The following is a 20,899-nucleotide window of genomic DNA, read 5'->3' as shown; positions in this document are numbered from 1 at the left end:
CTATCTATCTATCTATCTATCTATCTATCTATCTATCTATCTATCTATCTATACACAGTGCTTCAGAAAGTATTCATAACCCTTGATTTATTCCACATGTTGTTGTGTTAAAGCCTGAATTCAGAATGGATTACATATTTTTTTCTTCTCACCCATCTACACACAATACCCCATAATGACAAAGTGAAAGCCTGTTTCAATACATTTTTGCAAATCTATTGAATATGAAATACAGAAATATTTCATTTACATAAGTATTCACACCCCTGAGTCAATACATGTGAGTACGGAGTATACACATACACACAGACTTTTATCTATGTAAAGTCCTGTGTAGCTCAGTTGGTAGAGCATGGCGTTTGCAACACCAGGGTTTTGGGTTCGATTCCCACGGGGGGCCAGTATGAAAATGTATGCACTCACTAACTGTAAGTCGCTCTGGATAAGAGCGTCTGCTAAATGACTAAAATAAAAAAAATATACATATACATAAATCTATAATTATTGTGCAATTTATATAGGCTACATTGAGGTTTTTCTTTAATTATTTTAGGCCATCTGGTATTACCGCATAAACCTAAGCTTTAGGGTTTAGGGCTAATGCAACCCTTGCTGCAACCCTTGCTGTTAATAGATCGCAAAGCAGCGTACAACTGAGTTAAACGTTTGGTAAAAGTTCACTTTCTCATCCATAGCCTAAATACGCATATCAAGTGCAAGTAAGGCCTAGCTTTTTACCTCACATCTGAAGGCTGGGGGGTATTTAGGACTTCTTCTACTGCGGATCGCTAAAATATCCTAATGATTATGATCACACTTCATCAATCAACATATTATGGCGACACTATACCAAATATGGTTTGGTATGGTTTAGAAATTTGAGAACCAATCTCGAGTTATCAGTGTAGCCTGTTATCACCTAGACTTGTTGAAATACTGTATTTTCACGCCTAGAAAAAAACCTCCAGGCTTCCATCATAAATGTCAATTTATTAAAAATACAAAAATTAAGAAAACTCATCCCGTCCGAAACGTCCTCTGGAATAACAGACATTCTGGGGTAATAAATACATAACCAACGTTCTCTAGTAATACTAGTCCCGTGCGATTAGGGCTATAGCCTTAATATTAACTCCTGCAGAATTAAGCATTTCTTGCAGTAAAATGATACACCAAATGTAGGCGAAATTTGGACTTGGGAACAGGAGTGGATGAATATGATTTCTTTCTTTTTGCATCTTGAGATAATGTGATGCTCAATTAGATAATATCTGTAGAGGAGCTGTCTTCATAATAAAAGCATCTTAAAAGCTGATAGTATTTCAACCACATAAAATATGCATGGAAGTCGAACTGAAATCTTATCAGAAACACGTTGGGTTGTTGTCACAGCTTCTTTTTCCTTACAACCGGTCAAACTGATGTCATTTGGACATTTTGCACAGCAAAAGTGTCCCATATATATTTTTTTTGCTTTAATGTATTTTCTCCCCAGTCCCTAAACTTCTTTGCTCCGCGAAAGATGACAGAGAACATTTTACCGATGTCAACTAGATTAAAGCGTTCATTCTATAGCTCTATTACATGAATATGTTGAGCAAGGGTTTATTTAGTCTTCTAGGGAAACATATAATGACAAAAGAGAAGCTATATGTATCTAATTATAGACAACTTGATTAACAAATAGCCTACCAAAATGTCTGAAATTATAAACAGAAGCATATCTAAATCAGGCAACAACAAAAAATCCTGCACCACCTGTCCAAAAATCGTTCTGCAGTCTTTGCGGGTTATCACATATAGTTGGGTGATTGCGGATGGATTATTAGCAATTGCGAGCGGGTCCGGTTGAACAAACAGCTGACCAGCACACAACTACTGGGTAAGTCTCTAAGACAGCGATTCCCAAACTCGGTCCTGGGGACCCCAAGGGGTGCTTGATGATGGGTTCATTATTTGAATCAGCTGTGTAGTGCTAGGGCAAAAACCAAAACGTGCATCCAGGGGGGGGGGGGCCCCAGGACCGAGTTTGGGAAACGCAGATTTGGACACCTGGATTGTACAATATTTGCCCATTATTCTTCTCAAAATTCTTCAAGCTCTGTCAAGTTGGTTGTTGATCATTGCTAGACAACCATTTTCCTGTCTTGCCATAGATTTTTTAGCAGATTTAAGTCAAAACAATAACTCGGCCACTCGGGAACATTCACTGTCTTCTTGGTAAGCAATTTGTGTTTTAGGTTATTGTCCTGCTGAAAGGTGAATTAATCTTCCAGTGTCTGGTGGAAAGCAGACTGAACTAGGTTTTCTTCTAGGATTTTGCCTGTGCTTATAGCTCCATTCCGTTTCTTTTTTATCCTGAAAATCTCCCCAGTCCTTAACGATTACAAATCAAATCAAATTTTATTTGTCACATACACGTGTTTAGCAGATGTTATAGCGGGTGTAGCGAAATGCTTGTGCTTCTAGCTCCGACAGTGCAGTAGTATCTAAAAAGTAATATCTAACAATTTCACAACATATACCTAATACACACAAAACTAGTAAGGAATGGAATTTAAGAAAATATACATATATGGACAAGCAATGACCATGACAGAGCGGCATGGACTAAGATAAGTATAATATTATAGAATAGAATGCAGTATATACATATGAGATGAGTAGTGCAAGATATGTAAACATTATTAAAGTGACTGTAAACATTATTAAAATGACTAGTGTTCAATTTCTTAAAGTGGCCAGTGATTTCAATAGGCAGCAGCAGCCTCTAATACCCATAACATGATGCAGCCACCACTATACTTGAAAATATGGAGAGTGTATTCAGTAATGGGTTTTATTGGATTTGCCCCAAACATAACACTTTGTATTCAGGACAAAAAGTTAATTGCTTAGCCACATTGTTTTGCAGTATTACTTTAGTACCTTGTTGCAAACAGTATTGGTGTTTTGCAATATTTGTTATTGTGTACAGGCTTCCTTCTTTTCACTCTGTCAATTGAGTTAGTACTGTGGAGTAACTACAATGTTGTTGATCCATCCTCAGTTTTCTCCTATCACAGCCATTCAACTCTGTAACTGTTTTAAAGTCACCATTGGCCTCATGGTGAAATCCCTGAGCGTTTTCCTTCCTCTCCGGCAACTGAGTTAGGCAAGACACCTGTATCTTTGTAGTGACTGGGTGTATTGATACACCATCCAAAGTGTAATTAATATCTTCACCATGCTCAAAGGGATATTCAATGCTTTTTTTTTACCCATCTATCAATAGGTGTCCTTCTTTGCGAGGCATTGGAAAACTCCCTGGTCTTTGTGATTTAATCTGTGTTTGAAATTCACTGCTTGACTGAGGGACATTACAGATAATTGTATGTGTGGGGTACAGAGATGAGGTAGTCATTCAAAAATCATGTTAAACACTATTATTGAACACAGAGTGAGTCCATGCATCTTATTATGTGACTCGTTAAGCACATGTTTACTCCTGAACTTATTTAGGCTTGCCATAACAAAGGGGTTACTGACTCAAGACATTTCAGCTTTTCATTTTTAATTAATTTGTAAAAAAATGTAAAAACATAATTACACTTTGACATTATGGGGTATTGTGTGTGGGCCATTGACCCCAAAAAATCTCTATTTAATCCATTTTAAATTCAGGCTGTAACACAACAAAATGTGGAAAAAGTCAAGGTGTGTAAATACTTTCTGAAGGTACTGTGTATGTACAGTTGAAGTCGGAAGTTTACATACACTTAGGTTGGAGTCATTAAAACTCGTTTTTCAACCACTCCACACATTTCTTGTTAACAAACTATAGTTTTGGCAAGTCAGTTAGGACATCTACTTTGTGCATGACACAAGTACGTTTTCCAACAATTGTTTACAGACAGATTATTTCACTTATAATTCACTGTATCACAATTCCAGTGGGTCAGAAGTTTACATACACTAAGTTGACTGTGCCTTTAAACAGCTTGGGAAGTTCCAGAAAATGATGTCATGGCATTAGAAGCTTCTGATAGGCTAATTGACATCATTTGAGTCAATTGGAGGTGTACCTGTGGATGTATTTCAAGGCCTACATTCAAACTCAGTGCCTCTTTGCTTGACATCATGGGAAAATCAAAAAAAATTGTAGACCTCCACAAGTTCATCCTTGGGAGCAATTTCCAAACGCCTGAAGGTACCACGTTCATCTGTACAAACAATAGTACGCAAGTATAAACACCATGGGTCCACGCAGCCATCATACCACTCAGGAAGGAGACGTGTTCTGTCTCCTAGAGATGAACGTACTTTGGTGGGAAAAGTGCAAATCAATTCCAGAACAACAGCAAAGGACCTTGTGAAGATGTTGGAGGAAACAGGTACAAAAGTATCTATATCCACAGTAAAATGAGTCCTATATCGACATAACCTGAAAGGCCGCTCAGCAAGGAAGAAGCCACTGCTCCAAAACCGCCATAAAAAAGCTAGACTACGGTTTGCAACTGCACATGGGGACAAGGATCTTACTTTTTGGAGAAATGTCCTCTGGTCTGATGAAACAAAAATATAACTGTTTGGCCATAATGACCATCGTTATGTTTGGAGGAAAAAGGGGAACGCTTGCAAGCCGAAGAACACCATCCCAACCGTGAAGCACGGGGGTGGTAGCATCATGCTGTGGGGGTGCTTTGCTGCAGGAGGGAGGGACTGGTGCACTTCACAAAATAGATGGCATCATAAGGAAGGAAAATTATGTGGATATATTGAAGCAACATCTCAAGACATCAGTCAGGAAGTTAAAGCTTGGTCGCAAATGGGGATTCCAAATGGACAATGACCCTAAGCATACTTCCAAAGTTGTGGCAAAATGGCTTAAGGACAACAAAGTCAAGGTATTGGAGTGGCCATCACAAAGCCCTGACCTCAATACTATAGAAAATGTGTGGGCAGAACTGAAAAAGCGTGTGCGAGCAAGGAGGCCTACAAACCTGACTCAGTTACACCAGCTCTGTCAGGAGTAATGGGCTAAAATTCACCCAACTTATTGTGGGAAGCTTGTGGAAGGCTACCCAAAACGTTTGACCCAAGTTAAACAATTTAAAGGCAATGCTACCAAATACTAATTGAGTGTATGTAAACTTCTGACCCACTGGGAATGTAATGAAATAAATAAAAGCTGAAATAAATCATTCTCTCTACTATTATTCTGACATTTCACATTCTTAAAATAAAGTGGTGATCCTAACTGACCTAAGACAGGGAATGTTTTACTAGGATTAAATGTCAGGAATTGTGAAAAACTGAGTTTAAATGTATTTGGCTAAGGTGTACGAAAACTAGACTCCCTGCCGACCTGTCATCTTTTCACTCCCTCCTCTCTACATTTTCTTCCTCTGTTTCTGCTGCTAAAGCCACTTTCTACCACTCTAAATTTCAAGCCTCTGCCTCTAACCCTAGGAAGCTCTTTGCCACCTTCTCCTCCCTGCTGAATCCTCCTCCTCCCCCTCCCTCCTCCCTCTCTGTGGATGACTTCGTCAACCATTTTGAAAAGAAGGTTGACGACATCCGATCCTCATTTATTAAGTCAAATGACACCGCTGGTCCTGCTCACACTGCCCTACCCTATGCTTTGACTTCTTTCTCCCCTCTCTCTCCAGATGAAATCTTGCGACTTGTGACGGCCGGCCGCCCAACAACCTGCCCGCTTGACCCTATCCCCTCCTCTCTTCTCCAGACCATTTCCGGAGACCTTCTCCCTTACCTCACCTCGCTCATCAACTCATCCTTGACCACTGGCTATGTGCCTTCCGTCTTCAAGAGAGCGAGAGTTGCACCCCTTCTCAAAAAACCTACACTCGATCCATCTGATGTCAACAACTACAGACCAGTATCACTTCTTTATTTTCTCTCCAAAACTCTTGAGCTTGCCGTCTTTAGCCAACTCTCTTGTTATCTCTCTCAGAATGACCTTCTTGATCCAAACCAGTCAGGTTTCAAGACTGGTCATTCAACTGAGACTGCTCTTCTCTGTGTCATGGAGGCTCTCCGCACTGCTAAAGCTAACCCTCTCTCCTCTGCTCTCATCCTTCTAGACCTATCTGCTGCCTTTGATACTGTGAACCATCAGATCCTCCTCTCCACCCTCTCCGAGTTGGGCATCTCCAGCGCGGCTCACTCTTGGATTGCGTCCTACCTCACAGGTCGCTCCTACCAGGTGGCGTGGCGAGAATCTGTCTCCGCACCACGTGCTCTCACCACTGGTGTCCCCCAAGGCTCAGTTCTAGGCCCTCTCCTATTCTCTCTATACACCAAGTCCCTTGGCTCTGTCATATCCTCACATGGTCTCTCCTATCATTGCTACGCAGACGACACACAATTCACCTTCTCCTTTCCCCCTTCTGATAACCAGGTGGCGAATCGCATCTCTGCATGTCTGGCAGACATATCAGTGTGGATGACGGATCACCACCTCAAGCTGAACCTCGGCAAGACAGAGCTGCTCTTCCTCCTGGGGAAGGACTGCCCGCTCCATGATCTCACCATCATGGTTGACAACTCTGTTGTGTCCTCCTCCCAGATTGCAAAGAACATTGGCTTGACCCTGGACAACACCCTGTTGTTCTCTGCTAACATCAAAGCGGTGACCCGATCCTGTTGGTTCATGCTCTACAACATTCGCAGAGTACGACCCTACCTTACACAGGAAGCGGCACAGGTCCTAATCCAGGCACTTGTCATCTCCCGTCTGGATTACTGCAACTCGCTGTTGGCTGGGCTCCCTGCCTGTGCCATTAAACCCCTAAAACTCATCCAGAACGCTGCAGCCCGTCTGGCGTTCAACCTTCCCAAGTTCTCTCACGTCACCCCGCTCCTCCGCACACTCCACTGGCTTCCAGTTGAAGCCCGCATCTGCTACAAGACCATGGTGCTTGCCTATGGAGCAGTGAGGGGAACGGCACCTCCGTACCTTCAGGCTCTGATCAGTCCCTACACCCAAACGAGGGCATTGCGTTCATCCACCTCTGGCCTGCTGGCCCCCCTACCTCTGCGGAAGCACAGTTCCCGCTGAGCCCAGTCAAAACTGTTCGCTGCTCTGGCATCCCAATGGTGGAACAAGCTCCCTCACGATGCCAGGACAGCGGAGTCACTCACCACCTTCCGGAGACACTTGAAACCCCCCCCTCTTTAAGGAATACCTGGAATTATTATAAAAGTAATCCTTCTACCCTCCCCCTACCCCACCCACCAAAAAATAATAATACATACAGTGGGGGGAAAAAGTATTTAGTCAGCCACCAATTGTGCAAGTTCTCCCACTTAAAAAGATGAGAGAGGCCTGTAATTTTCATCATAGGTACACGTCAACTATGACAGACAAAATGAGCATTTTTTTTCCAGAAAATCACATTGTAGGATTTTTTATTAATTTATTTGCAAGTTATGGTGGAAAATAAGTATTTGGTCAATAACAAAAGTTTCTCAATACTTTGTTATATACCCTTTGTTGGCAATGACACAGGTCAAATGTTTTCTGTAAGTCTTCACAAGGTTTTCACACACTGTTGCTGGTATTTTGGCCCATTCCTCCATGCAGATCTCCTCTAGAGCAGTGATGTTTTGGGGCTGTCGCTGGGCAACACAGACTTTCAACTCCCTCCAAATTTTTCTATGGGGTTGAGATCTGGAGACTGGCTAGGCCACTCCAGGACCTTGAAATGCTTCTTACGAAGCCACTCCTTTTGTCAAGGTTGAGTGTAGATGCGGTGTGGAATCAAGCGCAGGACACACAGAGGCTTCGTACTAACGTCTTTAGTGAAGACAAAAATAACAAGCCAAACACAGCTAAATACAACCTGGCAGGCAAGCGAACTTTACGCACACCGGTTATAGTACAAACAAAAGGCACACACTGTGCGGAACTCTCTTCAAAAACAATACAGAGGGATAAACGAACTAGCATCCCAAATTGACAACGAACAATTACACACAACACATGACAAAACCCAAGAGAGCTTATAGGACGCATAATTAACACTAACAAGGAACAGGTGTAACAAAACAGACAAAACCAAACAAACATCGAAACATAGAACGGTGGCAGCTAGTACTCCGGAGACGACGACCGCCGAAGCCTGCCCGAACAAGGAGAAGGAGCAGCCTCGGCCGAAACCGTGACACCTTCGTTGCCCGGGCGGTGTGTTTGGGATCATTGTCATGCTGAAAGACCCAGCCACATTTCATCTTCAATGCCCTTGCTGATGGAAGGAGGTTTTCACTCAAAATCTCACGATACATGGCCCCATTCATTCTTTCCTTTACACGGATCAGTCATCCTGGTCCCTTTGCAGAAAAACAGCCCCAAAGCATGATGTTTCCACCCCCATGCTTCACAGTAGGTATGGTGTTCTTTGGATGCAACTCAGCATTCTTTGTCCTCCAAACACGACGAGTTGAGTTTTTACCAAAAAGTTCTATTTTGGTTTCATCTGACCATATGACATTCTCCCAATCCTCTTCTGGATCATCCAAATGCACTCTAGCAAACTTCAGACGGGCCTGGACATGTACTGGCTTAAGCAGAGGGACACGTCTGGCACTGCAGGATTTGAGTCCCTGGCGGCGTAGTGTGTTACTGATGGTAGGCTTTGTTACTTTGGTCCCAGCTCTCTGCAGGTCATTCACTAGGTCCCCCCGTGTGGTTCTGGGATTTTTGCTCACCGTTCTTGTGATCATTTTGACCCCACGGGGAGAGATCTTGCGTGGAGCCCCAGATCGAGGGAGATTATCAGTGGTCTTGTATGTCTTCCATTTCCTAATAATTGCTCCCACATTTGATTTCTTCAAACCAAGCTGCTTACCTATTGCAGATTCAGTCTTCCCAGCCTGGTGCAGGTCTACAATTTTGTTTCTGGTGTCCTTTGACAGCTCTTTGGTCTTGGCCATAGTGGAGTTTGGAGTGTGACTGTTTGAGGTTGTGGACAGGTGTCTTTTATACTGATAACAAGTTCAAACAGGTGCCATTAATACAGGTAACGAGTGGAGGACAGAGGAGCCTCTTAAAGAAGAAGTTACAGGTCTGTGAGAACCAGAAATCTTGCTTGTTTGTAGGTGACCAAATACTTATTTTCCACCATAATTTGCAAATAAATTCATAAAAAATCCTACAATGTGATTTTCTGGAGAAAAAAAATTCTCAATTTGTCTGTCATAGTTGACGTGTACCTATGATGAAAATTACAGGCCTCTCTCATCTTTTTAAGTGGGAGAACTTGCACAATTGGTGGCTGACTAAATACCTTTTTCCCCCATTGATATATTGTAAAGTGGTTGTCCCACTGGCTTTCATAAGGTGAATGCACCAATTTGTAAGTCGCTCTGGATAAGAGCGTCTGCCAAATGCCGAAAATGTAAATGTAAATGTATGTAAACTTCCGACTTCAACTGTATATACAGTACCAGTCAAAGGTTTGGACACACCTACTCATTTTCTTAATTTTTACTATTTTCTACATTTTAGAATAATAGTGAAGACATCAAAACTATGAAATAACACAAATGGAATCATGTAGTAACCAAAAAAGTGTTAAACAAATCAAGATATATTTTATATTTGAGATTCTTCAAATAGCCACCTTTTGCCTTGATGACAGCTTTGCACACTATAGTATGGTCTACAGCTTATCATGAGGTATTTTAACTCAGGCGAGCAGAATCTTGAGACTTCCTTAATATTAGAGATCACGCACCAGCTGTTGTTAACAAAGAGACACACACCAACTCCCCTGAGCTTCTCAGTCGCCACCGTTCTGTCCTGCTGATGTATAGAAAAACCAGTTAGATTTATATTTACCATGTCCTTGTTCAGCCATGACTCAGAGAAACATAGGATATTACAGTACTTCAGATCACGTTGATAGGATAGTCTCGAACGGAGCTCATCCAGTTTATTCTCCAGTGATTGCACGTTCACCAATACAATTACTTATCCACTCTCCGACGTAGTCTCGTCAGCTATCCCGCACTTCGGCCTCAAGTAGAGTACCACAGTATGAGTCATAATACCCATAAAACCTAGTGATCAAACAGGGAAATGGTTCCAATCGTTTTTCCACCATTTTAGAAACACTTAAAATAAGGGCTGGGTTTTGTGTTGGCTTACCCTGGCGTGACGTTTTGAGAACCGTGTAAATCTCTCTAGGACAAGGTGACTTTCATCAATATATTCGCCTGTATTTTCCCCCTAAATTGCTAATTAGCTGCTAATGTGGCTATCATAAAGAACTACAAATGCCATGATGATCTGGACAAGACTGCCGAAAAGAGGCAAAGGTAAGAATCTAACCATCTAATGTTAGCTAAATGTAGTAATGAATCAATTGGCAATTCTTTGAACTGTCATCTAAACTTTCTCTCTCATCTATCTCCACTGCTCTACTCCTTTCACATTCTATCACACATTAATATTATATTTTGGCCAATCACTGACTGGATTAGTGCCCCAGAGGTGGCACGCTAGAGTGGATGAGGCAGCCTGTCACGATCGTGAAGTCTAAAGGTTCACCAACACAAACCTATACAGAACAAGATCCCACAATTAACTGTGCCAAACAGGCTGCCTAAGTATGGTTCCCAATCAGAGACAACGAGAATCAGCTGCCTCTGATTGGGAACCACCCTGGCCAACATAGATCCACAAGATCTAGAACATAACCCTAGAAAACTAAACATAGAAACTACCACCCTGGCTCAACATTAAAGAGTCCCCAGAGCCAGGGCGTGACAGTACCCCCCCCCCCAAAGGAGCGGACTGCGACCGCGCCAACTAAACCCAACAGGGGAGGGGCCGGGTGGGCATTCCGCGTCGGAGGCGTATCCGGCTCCGGGCGTGACCACCACTCTCTTGCTACCCCCCCGTAGCGCCCCTGGTCTGGTCTGGCCCCGCTGGCCGGAGCTGGACTGGACACCGGTGGAACAGGCACGGGCTGTGCCGGACTGACGACGCGCATCACTGGCTTGGTGCGGGGAGCAGGAACGGGCCGGACCGGACTGGCAACGCGCACCACTGGCTTGGTGCGGGGAGCAGGAATGGGCCGGACCGGGCTGATGACGCGCACCACTGGCTTGGTGCGGGGAGCAGGAACGGGCCGGACCGGGCTGGCGACGCGCACCACTGGCTTGGTGCGGGGAGAAGGAACGGGCCGGACCGGGCTGACGACGCGCACCACTGGCTTGGTGCGGGTAGCAGGAACAGGCCGGACCGGGCTGGCGACGCGCACCACTGGCTTGGTGCGGGGAGCAGGAACAGGCCGGACCGGGCTGGCGACGCGCACCACTGGCTTGGTGCGGGGAGCAGGAACAGGCCGGACCGGGCTGGCGACAGCGCACCACTGGCTTGGTGCGGGGAGCAGGAACAGGCCGGACCGGGCTGGCGACGCGCACCACTGGCTTGGTGCGGGGAGCAGGAACAGGCCGGACCGGGCTGGCGACGCGCACCACAGGCTTGGTGCGGGGAGCAGGAACAGGCCGGACCGGGCTGGCGACGCGCACCACAGGCTTGGTGCGAGAGGCAGGAACAGGCCGGACCGGGCTGGAGACGCGCACCACAGGCTTGGTGCGGGGAGCAGGAACAGGCCGGACCGGACTGGCGACGCGACCACAGGCTTGGTGCGAGGGGCAGGAACAGGCCGGACCGGGCTGGCGACGCGCACCACAGCCTTGGTGCGAGGGACAGGAACAGGCCGGACCGTACTGGGAACACACACCACTGGCCTTGTGCGGGGATCAGGAACGGGCCGGACCGGACTGGTAACACACCCCAGTACCTCTCGCCGTGCCTCTACACTCTCCTTCCCCCTCATGACCAATGGGCCCCGTAACCTGGTGGCCTCCTCTCCTAGTCCACAAACTCGCCCTGTAGCTGCCTCCAGCAGCCCCGTCGTCCATGCCGTGTGCCCCCCCACTGTTGGCACCGTACCTCCTCTCTCGCCAGGGCTATAACTTTTGCCCATGGCCCTTTGCCCGCGAACATGTCCTCCCAAGACTACCATTCGCCCACCTGGGACATCGCCAACTTCTCCAGTTCCTTTCCCGGTGTCTGCTCCTGAACACGCTGCTTGGTCCTTCTTTGGTGGGATCTTCTGTCACGATCGTTGTAAGAGGCAGACCAAGGCGCAGCGTGATAGGCGTACATCTTTTAATGAGTACTTGACACCAACAACAAAACAACAAAACGATACGTGAAGTCTAAAGGTTCACCAACACAAACCTATACAGAACAAGATCCCACAATTAACTGTGCCAAACAGGCTGCCTAAGTATGGTTCCCAATCAGAGACAACGAGAATCAGCTGCCTCTGATTGGGAACCACCCTGGCCAACATAGATCCACACGATCTAGAACATAACCCTAGAAAACTAAACATAGAAACTAACACCCTGGCTCAACATTAAAGAGTCCCCAGAGCCAGGGCGTGACACAGCCATTATAAAATGAAAGACCTTGGGTAAAACTAGCCTTGAGCCGCTCTCCGCTTGATAAAAACCTTGGCTGTCCTGTAACTACACCTCTGCTGTAACTTTGTAACGTACAGTTAATTTTACGCTGGTCTTCTACACCTAACAGATATAAAGAAATGCCTGTACCAAATATAAAATAAAAACACACACACGCGCACACACACACACACACACACACCTCCTACCATAAATATACAATACAAAGAAATGCCTATGCCAAATGTGGGCATACAACTGATTGAATAACTACACAAGACATGTTATAATCTGATTATGTACTGAATATTCAGACAATGTGTTCCTGAGGAGCTACATGAATGGAGTGGAGAAGACGAGAGTTCTCTTTCATCGAGAAGAAGTGAAAGTAGAATCTATATCTAAGTAGGTTGAGAAGAGAAGAGGTGAATTGCCATCATGAACTAACAATCAAGAAAATAAAATGAGCAATTTTGGATAATCCTTTATTGTTAGCTTGGTAAATTTGATTTGGAAAGAAACAGATTATTAGATATTAGTTACATGTTCTGGCTCATAACAATGAATCATAAGGATGCAATGTAGATATTGTTTTGGAGTTGATTTGTTAGACAATAGCCATGGAAAGGGAGAATGTGGGCTTGGGGAGAAACAGACGACAGAATGTTCTGAGAGCACCTCCTCCTCCCTCCGTTCAAGCCACACACACATCCACGGTGCTCTCATATAAAAGCTAATTTTACAGGCAGGGGGGAATCAAACGAGAGCTGAGATTTGGCTGAGGGGTCCATCATTGCTCCGAGGCTGTGTGAAGATCCCATTCTCAGCTCCACTCTGCCTCCAGCCGAGCTGGCTGCTACAATTAATGTGAAGAATCCAAATCCATCAAGGCAGCTTGAGGAAAATGTGTCCTTTTCACATTGTTATTAGATTGTTTATGCAATAGTTATCTGGACGCTCCATGTGGCGACTCCATAAAGTGCTCTGAATACATAAAATAGTGAAATGGCACATATCAAAACAGAACGCTGGAGCGTGTTGAAAAACCCCCACATTTACTCTATGGCAAAAGGCACATTTCCAATTCCATTTGGACTTGCTTGCCAAGCGCATTCAACAACTGTCCTTGAATTTATATGATATTTTATGTCTGATGGCTAGAGCTGGAATTGGAATCACCATGCACATTCCTCCATGTCTGTGTTTTCAAAATACAGCCTGTTAGCCTGGATCAATTTGCTTCTCTCCCTCTCCCTCCCTTTCTCTTAATGTACATATCTGGCACTCCCACTCCCACTCCCACCCCCACCCCCACCCCCACTCCCACCCCCACCCCCACTCCCACTCCCACCTCCACTCCCCCACTCCCACCCATCACCTCCATTTCAAAGTGTCCTTCCCCATGCCTTACCTGGCGGGTAGCGCTCGATGACAGGTTGGTTGTCCACCTGGAGGGTGGCGTTGCCACCGCTGCGTGTGAAGCGCACAACATGGTACTTGCCATCGCTAACTATGACAGCCGACTCGCCAATGGTGATGTCATCTGTCCCTACGTTGAAGATCACACCAATCTTTCCTTGTTCCTGGGGATGGAAGAAACAGAAGGGATGGTTGACATACCGGGGTGTCTGAAGGGAAAAGACAAGTGAGAAATTCACAAATCTAAAAATGATTTGACAATAGTGGCAGCTGCTATACCACTGGTGAGTAAGACAAGGTAACATCAATCCCAAGCAGTGCCACTCCATCACATCAGTGTTGTGAACTGACAGAACCTTTGGGTGACCCCACCACAGCCACCACACACACCACCCATTGTCCTCCTGCTCCTCTGCCTTCTACCCTTGGTTAAATATGTATCCTCCAACAGTTTCATGGAGATTTCCCTGGAGATAGCAGTTCAGTTTGGGGTCAAGAGCAAACTCCTCAGTCTGCATTCCTCACATTAAGCACTGTGATTTTATTCCTGAACCTACAGAAGAGTGGGGGAAATGAACCAAAGCCCAGTGTTGCCTGATAAGAAGAGCCCCTCCTGTGCACCATACATTTCTCATGCGGAAAGATTTTCCCCTTTTCCAATAACCAAGTGTGATGTTCAATGACCCCATCAGTTATTTTCATGGAGATACAGGGTGACATTTCCCCTTGTGCAGCAGGGACCTGGGCTGGATGGTGGGGGCTGGAAGCTGGGGCTGGGGCTGAGGCTGGGGCTGACCTGACCCATCCCTCCCACTGCATCTTCTCTCACAGCTGGAACCTCCAACACAGATCAGAGTTACTTCCCCAGGCTGCCTGTGGGGTGTGTATAGGCTGCATGGTAGGGCAGAAAGAAGAGGACATGTTCTTCTCGATTATTTACTGCCCTCCTGTTCACCCCTTCTTCGCCTTAAAATAGCTTGCCTGCACCAGTCAAAGGCATGCCCCTGTAAACTGTGTATAAAGCACAGGCTCAGGGTGTCTCCCACTCTTAGGCCATGGCCACGGTCACTGGCCCAGCTGCTCAGTGTTAGCTACTGTCCCCTCACCACCACCTGCGTTCTGTTCCTCTAATGTGCCATGCTGTCACTAACACCTGTGTGTTCAGCCTGCTCCCAGCACACTTTAGTTCACGTGTCGGGGGGGGGGGGGGGAATGGATGCAACTTTGCAACTATTTAAGATGTAGGCACTGTGTTATTTATCATTGTGTCTGGGGAACATGGAACAGAGCTAAGAATAACAGCAAAGGGGACATGTTGAGCTGTCGACGTGTGCTCACATAACCACCCAAGTAGGCGAGCCCTGGATCTTGTTCTGTTGAGCAGAAACCCCCACTGCGGCTGATTGACAGTCAGAGTCACGCGGTAGAAACCATTTCCCTCGCCCTGACAGTGACCCACCCCCAACTGAATGGGTCTGAACGAGGTCAGCAGTGTGTGTGTGGGTGGTGGTACATTAATAGCATAGCTATGTGAGCGTGGTCCTATCTTTAGTGTGTTTGTGTGTGCGTAGGAGGGACCCTTGTACGTCTTAATATGTGACTCGTTTCAGGAAACTAGGCATATGTCGCGCGTCACTACTTCATAGGAGAGGCATTTGAATGTAAACGTTTTATTTGTATCAAAATGCGTTTTTTGGCAGAAATGCCTTCTGGAACATGTAAACTTTCATGTGTCTTAATAACAAACTTGTATGCCATCTGTAAATACGAATACAATTGTTAAATTACGAACCTGGTTGGTTTAGCCACGGAAAAGGACAGGAACCTTCCCGCTAGCCATGATTGGCTGAGATAATGGATGGGCTGGACATGCCGAGAGATGAATTCGGATTGGTCTGCCATGTAGCGTGCTTCTGTCTATAACATGAGCTGCTCAGTATGTGTAGGCAATACTTTCTAACTGAGCTTTTTTGAAAGATATCACGTAGTAGAACTGCAAAAGTGTTGTTCTGCACTTTCTGGAGGACTGAGTTTTGAAATCAGTGGAATGCCCGGTGGAATTAGAGTATGATAGCTAAGGAGATGGAGAAAATTCTGGCGTTTGATTGCAAATATGCAGAGGGAGTCGAAAAGAGAACACACAGAAGGCTGTTGTATAAAACACCTGTCTCTGGATTACATCTTCAAACTAAGGGCAACCATGGCATCCGTGACAGAGAGGGAGAAGCGTCCATCCATGTATACAGGTAAGATAGTCTAGCTAGCTACATTTTCAGATATTATACTTTTCTAATTTTGTCAGAAAGTTGTTTTCATTTCAAGTTAAAGCGTACTGTTAGCTAGCTAATGTTAGCTGGCTGGCTTGCTAGCTAACATTAAGTGTATGATCTGTGTAGTAATATTATTCGTATTTCAGAGCCATTTGCATTGCTAGTTATAGCCTAATGTTAGATAGCTAGCTATCATTGAACCTGGTTGATTAGCTACCTGCAGATTCATGCAGGGTGGTAACGTTACGAGTTGGGATTATGGTTAATTGTTTAGCTAGCTAGCTACATGTCTAAACAAAATACTCTACTATGTAAGTAACCATTTCACTACACCTTCTGTATCCTGTGCATGTGACAAATCAATTTTGATTTTATTTGATATAGTATGTGTTTACCAGAGACGGTAATGTGAAGAACAACATGACCTGCACCAAAGTCAAATTAGGATATAACGTTAGTCCAACGAGACAGTGTCCAAGTTCTAAAATTCTCTGGTAGAGTGCCCTGCTTTTATTTTCTGTAATTAGCTTGCCATTAACTTGTAAATAATGATCTTGTTGTGAGTTTATTTTCCTGTAATAATGAAGACAAATGAGCTAAAGTGAAGACGTTGTCAGCTATATGATATGGTCATTATTTGAACTGGCTAGCCAGCTAACTTAACATTAGTTAGCTAGTTAACAAGCTAGAAACGACCCAAAACATTGTTTAGAAAGTTGCTTTTAGTTGCCCTGTTTGCTAGATCGACATATACTAAATTCATTTTTAAACGGGTGGATTTATTGGTGTTAAAATACACTAGTTATGCTATTTTGGACCACCAGGTTGCAGACACTTTTTCATAACGACAACGACAAGTTTGATGTCGGACGACAATAGAATATTCATGATGTCACTGCGACAACTGTCGATAGACGTAGTATAAACCAGCCTTTAGTCTTGAAATCTTTGGTTGTTTAGTACATGGCCTCACATGTGAATCCTTAAAGAGATGGTTGGGGCTAAGGCTTAAGAGGGTGTGAACGATGCTGAATGGGTGTAGACAAAGAAGAGCTCTCCAGTAGGTTTACCAAAACATCAAAGGTGTCACACCCTGATCTGTTTCACCTGTCCTGTGCTTGTCTCCACCCCCCACCAGGTGTCTCCCATTTGTCCCTATTATCTCCTGTGTATTTATACCTGCGTTTTCTGTTTGTCTTTTGCCAGTTCGTCTTGTCCCGTCAAGTCCTACCAGCGTGTTCCTGTGTTTCCTGTGCGCTCATTTTTGTTTTTCCTAGTCTTCCCTGTTCTGACCTTTCTGCATGTCCTGACCCTGATCCTGCCTGCCGTCCTGTACCTGCCTGACTCTGATTTGGTTTACGACTCTTTGCCTGCCCCTTGTTATGTAATACACTGAGACTCGTACTATCCGCCTCCTGTGTCTGCATCTGACTCTTAGCCTGAGCCATTTTCTCAAAAGTGAGGTTACAAGTTCATCAACTTTCAAAGCAGAATTACTTTTCCATTGTTCCTCAACTGTAGTGTATGATATACCATTTTCTAGCTCTGAGTCTCTACTTTTATCCAATGTAAAAAAAAAAACAATTTCAAATGTTGCTACATAAGACAGAATCGAGCCGGTTGGTCACATATGTGATGTGAGCATCATGTTGCACACTGCCCTCCACATCTCTGTCAAAGTACTGTAGACTGCCATGTTCTTAGAAAGAGGGAAGGGAGGATTTGAACCTAGCCTCCTGATGTATTTCCAACAGTGGTTCAATCACAGCAGATCCAGACAGACATCTCTCCCTCTGATCGTGCTTCTGGCCTTTACACACCAGAATCTGGACATCTAGTATCAGCCCTAATCCCTAGAATGACAGTCCTCATGTCCTTTATTCTCACTGACGGAGACTCCATGGTTAAACCAGAGAACTGCTGTCTGTTATTACCAGCAGCAGTAGTAGTAGAGAAAGAGCAGGATCATCAGTGCTATAGGACTGTAATATCTGACAAACCCCTATAAGAGCCAGAGGAACCATCTGGTCTAATCTGACCCGGAGGTGCAGTGTCTTCCTACCAGTCCCAGCACATTGGTGGGCTGCCGCCAGGCAAAGAAAAAGGCCTGTGGTCTCTTCAAATTGTTGTCTTTGTGAATATTGCAGTGACTTGAGTTTCCCATGGTCTCAGGAGCTGGGGGCTGCAGCTAGCCGGGGACACAACTGCTCCTCCCTCCTGACAGCTGTATTATCACATTCAGATGAGTGAACAGAGAGATGAAACTCTTAGATTTAAGTCTTCCCATCAACCCTCACATGCAAATGCCCACACATACCATATACATTATACTATATTACAATTGCCACCGCGAAGACTCAGAAAATGTCTTGAGATGGATATGAAATGGAGCTACAGTACAAATCAAGTTTATTTGTCATATGTACAGGATACAGTGTAAACTAATACCTGAAACTTTGGTAAAATCCTAAATGAAGGTCTGCATGCATATTGGAAATGAATATATGATAACTGAAAACCAACTAACTAGCTTCTGTTTTAAAGGAGTCATTCAACATGAAAAGAGACGCTGGTCTCAATGGTGACTCCCTGCTTAATTAAATAAAGGTCAAATAAAAATAAACATGCTGAGACATAAGGGATATTTCAGGAGTGATGATTCCCTGATAACTTGGAATAGTACAGTATGCATGCACCAAAAAGAGACGTTAAACATCAGACAGGATTTGGGTGGAACACCCCCCAGCAATATTGTCAAATTTGGTTTAGTGAGGCACTTGAAATGTACCTTTTCTTATATCCCTCTTTGACATTCCCCAGTGTTTGGTTAAATGCTCATTCCCCTTGAGGCATGCCATGTAGAATTCATAAAGCACCCATGGGGCTCTCTGGACCTAAGTCAGCCCAGCCAGCTCCTACTCTCCGGGCAGGACAGCCATAAATCATTGAGCGGCTGAGGCTCCGGGGCGTGGCCAGAGGAGAGGATTTGAGCAGGCCCATCTGTCCTTCCTGATCACATACAACATGCCTGTTCTCTCTCTCGCTCTGCTGACTCAATAGCACCACCCAGTCAACATACTCCACAACACCTGCTTGACAGCTAACTTAGGGCAGTATTTTTCCTTGTTCTGGTAAATTAAGGCTAGGTCTTTCATGGTCAGTTTTTTTTCAGACGCTCCTGTCTGCATGTGTTTTGGTAATAACATGGTCTGGCAGGTTCTGTCAGGAGAGGCCATTGTTAGCCTCCCACCCTGCTGTTGTGACAAGGACATTCTGGGGGCATTTCCCAGGCCTCTGGCTTCCCACCGTTTGGAACATACAGACCCACCGACCAACCACTCTGTCTGGGTGCAGCTGCATGTACCCACCTGCATCTACTCTTCAGCTCCATGGTACACACAGAACAGATGGCCCATGGCCTGATCGTAACATTTGGGCCAGTTTCAAACAGGGTATGGAACCGGTTCAGGGAACAGAACCGAAAACCAGAAAATAACAAAACATTTAGAGGAACAGAATCAGAACTGGGAACGAAAGTGATCTATGCTGTTCCGGAACAGAACCGTTATTTTAAAAGCATGGGAACCGGTTAATAATGTTATTTTACATTCCGGGTATTTTTTTCCAGTCCTACAAAAAAACGCAACAAAGCACCTGTGCAAAGCCCTCACTCTGTCTCTCAGAAACTTCTCCCAGTGTTATCACAACACATAGGTTGTAATATGTAGCGGTGCGTGGGTAAAACCATCCCCGATAGTGTCTGCCTGCCAGATGGAACTCTTTACCAGTGTGTGCGTGTGTAGGCTAGCTGCGCCTCCCCTTTCTGAGGCGTGGGCTGCTGTAGCCTACGGACGTTACAAGAGTGATTCAAAAATGAGGGAGAGATTTTTAATTAGAGAAGAATGGACCTACTGATGTTACAAGAGTGATTTAGAAATTAGGGAGAGATATTTAATTGGAGAAGAATGGATTAACTTTTTCAATGCTAGTTAAGGATACTACAGTTATCACGTTTCCCATTGGATTTATTAACTACAAAAAGATAATTCTTTAATTTAAATTCTGGTGCCGCTCTGCACATACAAGCTTGTTAGCTAGGTAGCTAGCTAGCTCTGGTCCAACTTAAGCCAACTCTTGGAAGTTCAAAGACATTCAAAGTTTCTTCATTTTACATTTTAGTCATTTAGCAAATGCTCTTATCCAGAGCGACTTTACAGTTAGTGAGTGCATACATTTTTTTTTCTTTCATACTGGCCCCCCGTGGGAAATGAACCCACAACCCTGGCGTTGCAAGCGCCATGCTCTACCAACTGAGCTACACGGGGCCTAGAAGCTGCTCCTCCGTAGGGATAATTCTGTGGGCCTAATTCAGATAATGCAGGTCATAACACGATGACCAGCGCTTCAAGCCAAGCCTCCTCCACCACCCTCTCTCGCTCTCTCAAAGTTTCAGTCGCATCTGGCGCCATACACTTGTCTGTCCAATCAATATCGCTGCATAGCAAGCTGCTCTATCCACACTGATTGGTGAAGTAATTTAAAATTCAGCTAAATGTACAAAATAAATTGATTTTAGAAGTTTAAAAAGGAACAGAACGGAACGCTATAAACTGTTACTTTTTGGGGGTTCGAACCAGTTCAGAACTTTATTTTGCTGGTTGGAACAGTGGAAAGGAACAACAACAAAAAGATGGTGGTTCTGTTCAGTACGAAACAATTGGGAA

The 20,899-nt window shown here is 44.7% G+C and overlaps 1 protein-coding gene across 6 annotated transcripts in view; it reads right to left on the bottom strand.

Moving 5' to 3' along the window:
- Nucleotides 1-20,899, bottom strand: part of nrxn2a (neurexin 2a) — a 307,701-nt gene that overhangs the window by 21,816 nt on the left and 264,986 nt on the right. For all 6 annotated transcript variants that reach the window (XM_041851550.1, XM_045208196.1, XM_045208197.1 and 3 more), the window contains one exon: nucleotides 13,898-14,069. In XM_041851550.1, coding sequence (XP_041707484.1) covers nucleotides 13,898-14,069 — 172 coding nt within the window. The remainder of the gene's footprint in view (nucleotides 1-13,897; nucleotides 14,070-20,899) is intronic.

This window comes from Coregonus clupeaformis, chromosome 27, assembly GCF_020615455.1.
Source record: "Coregonus clupeaformis isolate EN_2021a chromosome 27, ASM2061545v1, whole genome shotgun sequence".
NCBI classification, from domain to species: domain Eukaryota; kingdom Metazoa; phylum Chordata; class Actinopteri; order Salmoniformes; family Salmonidae; genus Coregonus; species Coregonus clupeaformis.
Note: the sequence above shows the minus strand (reverse complement) of the source record. Positions and strands in the feature narration are given on the sequence as shown.